Genomic DNA, 11,095 nt, shown 5'->3' with positions numbered 1-11,095 from the left:
GGAATTATGGTCAGGATCTCTCCTTTTTGGATCTTGATGCATTCGTAGGGGCCAAGCAGTGCAACCTAGAGGGCTGGAGATGCACTAGGGGCCCAAATGGCCCCAAACTATTGCCCTGAGAAAACTGGAAGAAGAAATCAAAACTAGCTTCTACTAAAGCTGGTTCAAGAATAAGCTTTTAAGCTTGTTCGATTTAGCCTAGGCTTCCAGAAACAAAAGATAGTATTACCTTGAGCAATTGCACTAAGAAAATGGACATGTAATAATGGAGAGCAAATAATTCTTTAAAAAGTTTTTTCCCTGTTACTTTTCTTCTACCTGACATATACGCAAATGAGATGGCAAGCATTTTTATGTTCACCAATGTGAAAATGCCATTTTAAAATACTAAAATAATTAACTCTAATTCTTATAGCTGACCAATTAGTGAGTTTATTTTTCATTTCTGTCAAAGTACATACTCTTGAGCCAGCTAATCAGTTTTACAAGTACAAGCATTTCCTGGCTGAAAGCACAATTGATCCTTTTCAAAGAACTAGTAGAAATGAGTTTGTAAGATCCTTACTATAAAGATTCTTAGATCATGGGACTATAAAGCCTTTTCAAGATCCTTTTAATACATCCTTTTGGATACCATCTAGGATATTATGTATAATGCTGGACAAAATAGGTTTTGGAAGAAAGTATAGATAAAAATAGCTAAAATCCATTCAGCATATGCATGTCAGCAAATCTATCCTGGTTGTCCAAAATTAGGAGTCTACTGCTTTAGTATTGTTGGAAATTTTAAGTAAGTATCTTAAATTGCCTTCCAGACAGATATGTAATTTTAATATCAATGGCTAACCCACTGTATATTTCATGAAAGCTACTATAATGTATTTTTAAGTACCCAAAATTTTACAGTATTAAGAACTAACTGTAGGGGTACCTGGTTGGCTCAGTTAAACGTCCGACTCTTGGTTTCGGCTCGGGTCATGATCTCGAGTTATGGGTGGTGGGATTGGCCCTGTGTCCAGCTCCGTGCTCAGGGCAGGGAGTCTGCTTGAGATTGCCCCTCTGCCTCTTCCCCCACTCACGCTCACACTCTGTCAAAAAAATAACTTTAAGCAACTTTTTTACTGAAAAATTTTCCTATACCTAACCAACATTTTTCAGATCTTGCTTGCATATTCATTTTCAGTTTGTGCTACTTTTTTTACTTAACCCTACTGATGTTCACTGGAGTAAAATAGTCCATATACAGACATGTCTGACTTGGAACAAGTTCTCTATTGTATGCAGAGAACTAACATATAAAGTAGGAATGGATAAAATGATGAGCTTTGAGGAGGAGGCAGGAAAAAACTGCATTATATCCAAAACTCTGTCCAGGGAACCCGTTAATGTGTGTACAACTTAAACCAAACAAATCCTCTAAAAAAATCTCCATGTTATTTCCATTTATCCCACTTGAATGCAAAATTATACATAGCTGGTAATCCTCAACATGTTTGTTAGTTGATCTAGAGATAGGAGGAACATATTTTCCATGCATAGAAGGCTTCAGAACATTTTCTGCTTGGCTACCAATCTGCCAGGCCGGTGATCAAAGTCCTAAGGTAACTGACAGTTCTTTGGGCTTAGAGTCACTCATTGACCCAGGAAAAAAGACCAACTTTGGATTCAGCCAATTTTGTTTAATATGCAAAATTGGATACTTTGTCAGCAAACGCCTTTTAGAAAAACTATACCATAAACACATTTGGAAAGCACTTTATTAATTATAAAGAGAGATTTAGATAATAAATGCATAGAACTAAAAGAATTGTGTCTTTACAGAAACAACTACAAAGTGAACAGGGACATACAAAGTCCTCCATTATACAAATTGCTTTGGTGGAACTTTTCTTTATGGGCACAAAGCAGGTGGGATGGCTTTTAAGCAGACTGGTTGTGACGCCTGAGTGGCTCAGAGGTTGAGCCATCTGCCTTTGGCTCAGGGCGTGATCCTGGGGTCTTGGGATCAAGTCCACATCAGGTTCCCTAAGAGGAGCCTGCTTCTCTCTCTGCCTGTGTCTCTACCTCTCTCTCTCTATCTCTCATGAATAAATGAAATCTTTAAAAAAAAAAAAAAAAGACTGGTTTTCATCAGGTGGACATTATACCAGAATTCCTTGGGATGACATAAATTTGCACATGGTCCTTTTCTAAGAAAGGAGTGCTAATCCACCACAGAACCACCTCCAGTTTAGAATGGACTGAAATGTCCTTGACTCCCAAAACCAGGATATATGAAGCAAGATAAACAGTGAAAATGTGCTTTAAAATATTCACTGTTTAATAAGCGACTTCATACTAGAAATTCTTATCCTTGACTGTTGTTTCCGCAGAATCACTCAGGTCTCAGATTTACTAATAAAGTTTCAAAAATTCTAGCCTGAATTTTCTGTTGACCCCTGAGCCAACTACTGAAATAATGCAGATTTGTTTTTTTCAGTCACACTATCTATATAATAAAACAGTTGTTACGTTACGGTATCACTCGACAGAGAAGTATGACGATTTGTCCTAGTCAAGCAACCAAGTAAAAATCTAGAGAAATCAGAGCCCTGGAGTCCTGATTGTTGGTCTTGTGCTCTTCTCATGACACCAAAATACAAATGTACCTACAAGTTTTGGAAAGTGTTAGCATGTTTGTTCTCAGAGTGGGATGAGGTGCTGGGGTAACAGTAAAAGGGCTAAGCAACCAGGAGATGTAAGCAATTACTCTACTAAAAGCTTTACACTGGTAAAAAGATGAGACATCTATTTTTTAAAATTATTAAAATACTTGGAGCTCTAACAAACATATTACTGATAACTTTCCAGGAAGCTCTTCTTCAGTGTTCCACTTACTTTTTGGCACATTTAATAAGATATACCAGTGTGGACACATTTTTTAATACAGCCAGAGAATCGCCATAGACGGACACTTCTGTTTTTGCTCAGAGTCCTCAAAATAAAAAACAGGTAGCCAAGGCCACCTTATTCCCGCTTCCTTTTTCTCAAAATCACCACATACAAACCACTGTTTTTCTTTTTCATACTTACAACCCAAAAGAAGAGATAAAGGGGAAGGCTGCCACCAAAGGCTGCTTCTTCTCAGAGTTCAAATTCAGGAGAGCCAGAAAATTTCCATGAACTGTGTTGCAAAGTTGACCTTTCCTTAGATGTTCATTTTTTAAATGAAACACATTGAAAACTTTTAGGATATTAGCATAATGTAGCCTACACTGTGAAACAATTTGCTCCCAAGGCATTAATGTCCAGATGTTTTTCTCTATTGGAAAATGGGCCACACATCCACATTACAAAGTGGCATAATTTGCTCCTCTTGTAGCCATAGAGCTTGGTAGAAGTCAAATACCAAATGTAGACACAATCTTATCACACGATCTCAAACAGTGCCAAAATTTCTAACTCCCAGACCAATAAAATATCCTCACTTCTCCTACTGTATGTTTTGCCCCCAACATTCACTGTATTCATTGTTTAAAAGTAGCTCACAGTTTATGAAATACAAATACAAAGCAGGAAAAGGTGAGGAAGATTAGTGTTAGATTTCAAAGTATCAGAATGGGGACACCTGGGTGGCTCAGCAGTTGAGCATCTGGCTTCGGCTCAGGGAGTGATCCTGGGGTTCTGGGATTGAGTCCCACATTCGGCTCCCCATGGGGAGCCTGCTTCTCCTTCTGCCTATGTCTCTGCCTCCCTCTCTGTGTCTATCATGAATAAATAAAATCTTAAAAAAAAAAAAAAGGTATCAGAATGAACTCATGATTTAAAAAAAAAAAAAAAATGCATTTCCTGGCTCTGTTCCCTGAAAATGACTGGAAACAATGACACAGTAGTACCCAAATCTTGATTTCCAAATACCATTCCTCATGAAAAAAAACTAGAGCTCCAGAGCTCCTTGGAGAAACAGCCTATCCCACTGTGGGACAGGAAAGCTATATGATGAACCTACACTTTGCTATGGCAAAAAGCAAGAAAGTGCCCAAAGACTGGTAGGCACAGGTCAAAATGACACATGAATGAGCTTAAAGGTGCTTCTGCTGGCCAAATTTGGAACAATTACAGTAAATACAGTTTTTAAGAATTGATGAGCTTGCACTGATACTCAAAAACAGTAGATAGGACAGGGGGAAAATGCTTCTTTGTAAGAGTGCCAGCTAAAAAATGTAGATGGAAGGCTAGACTTAGAAAATCTCAGTTTGCAGCCAGCAATGTAATAAAACAGTAGACTCTGGCAAGGATTATCAGTGAATGTTAAAACCATGGAGTGAATAGGATACCAAAATGGTCTCCAATTATCTCCTCCCAGATTATTTGCTTAAGAGGTTTTTTTTTAAGATGTTATTTGACAGGGATCCCTGGGTGGCGCAGCGGTTTGGCGCCTGCCTTTGGCCTAGGGCGCGATCCTGGAGACCCAGGATCGATTCCCACATCGGGCTCCCGGTGCATGGAGCCTGCTTCTCCCTCTGCCTGTGTCTCTGCCTCTCCTTCTCTCTCTGTGACTATCATAAATAAATAAAAAATTAAAAAAAAAAAAAAAAAAAAGATGTTATTTGACAGAAAACACAAGGCACACAGGGATCATGACCTGAACTGAAGGTGGACACCCGGCCAACTAAGCTACCCAGGAGCCCCAGAAAAAAATACTCTTAAAATGGGAAGGTCTGGCAAAGCAAGTGACCAAACTCATATTGGCAATGTGACAATTAACACTGTGTCTCCTGATATTATGTGACATCATGAATGAGATACACCACATACCATCAATAGACTCTTCTGCCAAAATATTTATCCTGAACCTACTCGTGAGAAACTAAGAAATACAGAATCTACAAGCTAACTGGCTTGCTTTCTTAAGTGTCAATTTCATAAAAAGGTAGGCTTGGGGTGCCTGGTTACACATCTGACTTGTGATTTCAGCTCAGGTCATGATCAAAGAGTCCTAGAATCGAGCCCCCCCCCACCCCATCAGACTCTGCTAGCAGCATGGAGTCTGTATGAGTGTCTCTGTCCCTCCCCTTACACACGGACATGTGCACACACTCTCTCTCAAAATAAATCAGTAATAAAAATTAAAAATAAATGTAAACAAAAAAAGAAAGTAGGCTTGTTCCAGAATAAAGATACAGGACACATGTAGTCACAGATACAGGACAACCAAATGCCATGGGTTTGGATCTTGGATTTTAAGAAAGAAGAAAAGCTTTAAGGAACACTTGGGAAAAACTGCGACTCATGTTTATGTACTATAGATAATTCTGTATCAATGTTAAATTCCTTGGGTGTGGTAACTGTATTATGACCAGGTAAGAAATTGCTTATGTTGCATGAGACATGCTATAATAGTAATGGGTGAAGTATGGAGCCACTTCTTTCAAAAGGAAAGTGTCTAAAGAGAGAGATGTGGCAAAGTAACAAACATTGAACACAGGAAAAGGATTTAAGATGATTTCCTTGTAGTATACTTTGAACTTTTCTATAAATTGGAAATTTTCAAAATAAAAAGTTGGAAATGAACAATCTTTTTCAGAAGAAACAGCTTACAGATACCTTGAGGATGATTAGGGGGGCCTTAGCAAAGTGAAGCACCAGGCATTCAATTCTAACCATACAGAAAAAAAAAAAAACAGGGATGCTTGGGTGGCTCAGCAGTTGAGCACCTGCCTTTGGCCCAGGGTGTGATCCTGGAGGCCTGGGATGGAGTCCCACATCAGGCTCCCTGCGTGGAGCCTGCTTCTCTCTCTGCCTCTGTGTGTCTCTCATGAATAAATAAAATCTTAAAAAAAAAAAAAAAAAAAGTGGTTCTGAGACAAAAGAATCAAGCTAAGATGGCAAACAAATTCCTAACCCTCCTCCTATTAATTGATTTGTGGGGACGTGTGAGTGGCTCAGCGGTTAAAGCATCTGCCTTCAGCTCAGGGTGTGATCCTAGAATCCTAAGATTGAGTCCCACATAGGGCTCCCTGCATGGAGCCTGCTTCTCCCTCTGCCTGTGTCTCTGCCTCTCTCTCTCATGAATAAATAAAATCTTTAAAAGTAATTCTTGCTTGTAGAAAGTGGTATAAAAGTGTTAATGAATGGATTCTCATGTACCTTAATCCATTTTATCATAAGACCTAAAATGAAGATAAATGGCAAACATATTCCCTTGCTTGTAAATTATAAGTCCAAGGTGGACAGAGGAATAGCAGGAAAAAATATATGTAGTATTTTAAAAGTTAACACCAAAAAATAAAAATATATTGACTTATTTTGAAAAGTTGGCTGATACAATTGATGTTTTCATCTAAATCTAATAAACATCTGAAATTAGGTATTTACAATTAGACTACAGCCTATATTGTTTCGAAATCTCCCAAATCGAAGAAAGCATCACCAATGTGTTGGTTCACCTTTTTACAAAAACAAAAAACAAAACAAAAAAAACTATCCCATCAAGACTTTTCTTTCTTGAGCTTATTTTCTAATGATAGACAAAGAAACTCTCGCTCTTAATTCCATGATCAATACATAAAACGGTCCCCTAAATATTCATCATTGTCTTAAAATTAGCTCTCAAAAATACAGTTCCATCTCAAATGCTGCTGATAGACTCTGTTGAACCAAACGGTACTGGAATTTTTTGTGTAGTCATTAAACTCAGACTCTTTTTACTCAAACGGTCATGAGTTTATTTCAGATTATGAAATCAGCCACCCTATTCCCACCACTGTCCTCTGAAATCCCCCATAAATGCAGCAAAGTTAATGACTACACGGTGGGATAATCATTCAAACTTTTAATCTCCCTTTACACATTATATTAACATTCATATTGCAAGGCATTCCATTCACAAATATTACAGTTTGATAAAAAACTTCACACACATACCCCAAAAAAGTCTATACCAGATTCAGTCACTTCACTAAATCATTAAAATAATAAAGTAATGAAAACATCATCATAATTCTCTTAAAGCAATAAAGGTCTGAGGCACTCTGGGAAAGATGTTCTCATATAACATGTCAGTGGTATCAAATTATCTTACAAGAAAGTTACCAGATACCCAGCAATCAAGTATACTCCAATGACAATAACTTTGATCTGATATGTGTTCGCTGGATCCACTCCCATTTGGACTGAACTATTGAAAGGAACACAGACAGTGGGCAGCTGAGGCTGTTTCTAATGAGGTTCACAACTATGTAAAGGTAAAGTGTGTTTTCAACACGCCAAGGACAGGTGCATCTCTACTGCAAGGGAACAGGTCCAGTCTTGAAAAATGTTCCTTTATCATCACTACCAGGTTTACTAAATGTGAGAAATGAACAGCCCACTTAACTCTGCCCACTGCTAAAGAGATTTCAGAACTGTGTCTTCCCATCAACCTCTGCAGTGCAATGTTTGCCCTTCTTTGAGGGTCTTCAAGGTGTGCCCTTGAAATAAAATAAAGGGGAAGAAAGGGAGCTTTTCCCCTCCATTTCGACCAAACAGAGGTCTAAAATAGCAATGTATTACAAAATTCTCATGCTCTGCAAGAGCCAGCTATCTGGAGCATGGCTATTTTTACCACAAACAAGATTTTTAAAAACCTGATAATCCTTTTCCAAAGCAAATTTTGCCACATCCATTCACTGACAGAGTCCACATGGGAGAGGAGGTCTCACTGACCGAGTGCTTCCTTAAACACAATTACAAGGGTAAATCATTAGCATGGGGAAGGAGGGAGGCCGATTCCCAATGGGGAAATAAATCACTGCAAACTAGGGGTCGACTTATGACAGCATAGAACCCTGTCAGAGCAGAATCAACACAAGCCCAGGTCATATAGTGTCTGGTAATTACATACATGGAGTTTAAAATGTATACATATATAATAAAAAAAAATCTGGAACAACATATGTTGCTAATCTTTCAAGGATTCTCCTCTTCAACATTCACCTGGAGAGCAGCTGGCTCTTGCTGGCCCAGTTGTGGCAGTGATAAAAGCAACTAGAAGCAGGTTTAAGTAAAAAGTGCTCAAAGGCCAAGTGAGAAAACAGGGGTGCAGAGATTTCTGGAGGAAGAGGGGAGCACTGAAGAGTTGAGAATATTTCCTTTCTTCTTCTTAGCTTTTTCAGACCCAAGACAAATTCTGGAGGACACACATCCAATGCTGTAGTCCTTCCTTATCTATAGTCAAAACAAAACAAGTAATAAAAATTTCCTCTTCCATTCTGTACTCTTAATAAAATGCATAGTACAGCCAGAAGGTATTATTGAGATGTGCCATCTTGGGAGAAATTAAAATTGGGACATGAAGTGAGGCCGCGTGCTATCGAGTCGCCGGGTCAGGATTTCACAGCCAGTGTCCGTGACCAGCAGGGTGTGCTCGAACTGAGCAGACCGCTTTCCATCTCTTGTCACTGCAGTCCAACCATCTGGCCAGGTTTCATCCTGCCATCCACCTTAAACAACAAGAACAATTTCTTAATTCTATCACTCAGTTTTCTAAAAAAACTCTCTAGGTAAGTGCATTTGCATGTACTCCTATATCCTTGGACTCCTATTAAGACTCCTATTTACAAACGGTAGACAGCGGGCAGCCCCGGTGGCTTAGAGGTTTAGCACCACTTTCAGCCTGGGGTGTGATCCTGGAGACCTGGGATCGAGTCCCACATCGGATTCCCTGCATGGAGCCTGCTTCCCCCCTCTGCCTGTGTCTCTGCCTCTCTCTCTCTGTGTGTCTCTCATGAACGAATAAATAAAATAAATGAACCAAAACAAAAAACAAAACAAAACAAAAAAAAAACAAATGGTAGACAGCTACATGCAAAAGAATGACGCTGGACCACTTTCTTACACCATACACAAAAATAAACTCAAAATGAACTGATGACTTGAATGTAAGACCTGAAACCATGGAATTCCTTAAAGAAAACATAAGCAAAAAAAAAAAAAAAAAGAAAACATAAGCAATAATCTCTTGACATCAGCTTCATCAACAAATTTATGAATCTGTCTCGTCAAGCAAGGGAAACAAAAGCAAAAATAAACTATTGGGGGTGCCTGGGTGGCATGGTTGGTTAAGCTTCCAACTCTTGGTTTCAGCTCAGGTTGTGATTCAGGGTCATGAGATTGAGCCCCACCTTGGGCTCCAAGTTCAGCTGCTTCAGATTCTCTCTCTCTCTCCCTCTGCCCCTCTCCCTGCCCCCCTCAATAAATCGATAAATCCTTAAAAAAAATAGGTAAATACCCACACATACACACACACAAGCTATTGGAGCTACACTAAAATAAAAGGCTTTTGCACAGCAAAAGACTCCATCAACAAAACAGAAAAGCAACCTACTGAATGGGAGAAAGTATTTGTAAATGATATATCTAATAAGGGGTTAATATACAAAATACATAAAGAATTTATATACCTCAACACCACACACACAGACAAAAACCACCCACAAATAATCTAATTAAAAATGGGCAGAAGAGTTGAATAAACATTTTTCCAAAGAAGACTCACAAAGAGTCAACAGGTACATGAAAAGATTCCTAATATCATAATAATCAGGGAAATGCAAATCAAAACCACAATGAGATATCACCTCACACCTGTCAGAATGGCTAAGATCAAAAAGGCAATAACATGTGTTGGTAAGGAAATAGAGAAAAGGGAACCCTTATGGACTGTTGGTGGGAATGCAAACTGGTACAATTGCTGTAAAAAACAGTGCAGAGGTTCCTCAAAAAATTAATTAATTTTAGTAGTAATTCCACTACTGGTATTTATACAAAGAAATAAAACCACTAATTCTAAAAGATATATACACTCCTATGTTTATTGCAGCATTATTTACAATAGCCAAGATATGAAAGCAATTCAAGCGTCCACTGATAGATGAATGGATGAGAAAGTATGGTATACATATGCAATGGAATACTACACGGCCATAAAAAAAAAAGATGAGATCATGCCATTTGCTACAACATGGATAGACCTAAATGACATTATGCTAGATGAAATAAGTCAGAGAAAGAAAGAAAACCCTATGATTTCACTTAAACATGGAACATAAAAAGCAAAACAAATGAATAATCAATCAGACTCTTAAATACAGAGAACAAACTGGTGGTTGCCAGAGAGGAGGTGTGTGGTAGAGTGGGGGTAGGGGTGCGAAATAGATAATGGAGATTAAGAGGTACAAACTTCGTTATAAAATAAGTAAGTTACAGAGATGAAAAGTATAGCATGGGAATATAGTCAATAATACTGTAATGCCGTTGGGTGACAGATGGTGACTATACTTATCCTGATGAGCACTGAGTCATCGTACTGGCCAATCAGTGTGTTTATTGGATACCTGAGACTAACATGACATTGTGTGTCAATTGTACTTCAGTAAAAACAATAATAAAAGATTCCTATTTATACTTCAACTGTCTTAGTCTTTTCAACTTCATTTTGGTCTTTAGTCCAATGAAGTAATGACAATATTTTAAACTTCCTCGGGTGTGTTAGAACGTCACATTTTTTATACTTCCCAAATATCAAATCAAGATGATATTTCCAAAATAAAGGCACTGGGTTTCATTTTAGGAAACATACTGATACTATTCCTTACAAAAGTGTGAGTTAAAAGTTGAATTAATGAATTGAGCTCTTTCCTGTTATAACTTTGGTATCTGACTAAACTGCAGCCAATGTGTATTGTGAAGAAAATAATCTTCTTATACTTTCATTAAAGCATTTAATTCCTGATATTATTTTTAAATGGGAGGCACAGAGATGGGGAGTATAATCTGTGCAATTCTTGTAGATCACACATCCCTGTAACCAAAAGAAAGGGCTAAGAGAAACGGGTTGGTGAGAGAAGGTAAGAAATGACAATCAGGCAAAACAGGTTAGGGTGGGGCTGGGACTAGAGAATTAGGAAATGAAAGCACAGGGAAAAGAGCCTGAAACAGACCACACTGGAGAGAGAGACGAGAGTAGAGGAGGGGAGGTAGAAATAAAATGAGAAAATTCTACAATTCTGGATACTACTATAAAAGTGTTTACAGAGACTTACTTTCTTGTCTCCAAATTAGATCCCCTCCAAAA

General features: G+C 38.3%; 1 protein-coding gene across 2 annotated transcripts in view; it reads right to left on the bottom strand.

The window, feature by feature from the left end:
- Nucleotides 1-6,799: 6,799 nt before the first annotated feature.
- Nucleotides 6,800-11,095, bottom strand: part of METAP1 (methionyl aminopeptidase 1) — a 67,882-nt gene continuing 63,586 nt past the window's right edge. For both annotated transcript variants that reach the window (XM_025423640.3, XM_035709604.2), the window contains exon 11: nt 6,800-8,462. In XM_025423640.3, the coding sequence (XP_025279425.1) occupies nt 8,299-8,462 (164 nt within the window). In that variant the 3' untranslated portion in view covers nt 6,800-8,298. The remainder of the gene's footprint in view (nt 8,463-11,095) is intronic.

Source organism: Canis lupus, chromosome 32 (genome assembly GCF_003254725.2).
Source record: "Canis lupus dingo isolate Sandy chromosome 32, ASM325472v2, whole genome shotgun sequence".
In the NCBI taxonomy this organism is placed as follows: Eukaryota; Metazoa; Chordata; class Mammalia; order Carnivora; family Canidae; genus Canis; species Canis lupus.
This window is presented reverse-complemented; position numbering and strand designations above follow the sequence as displayed.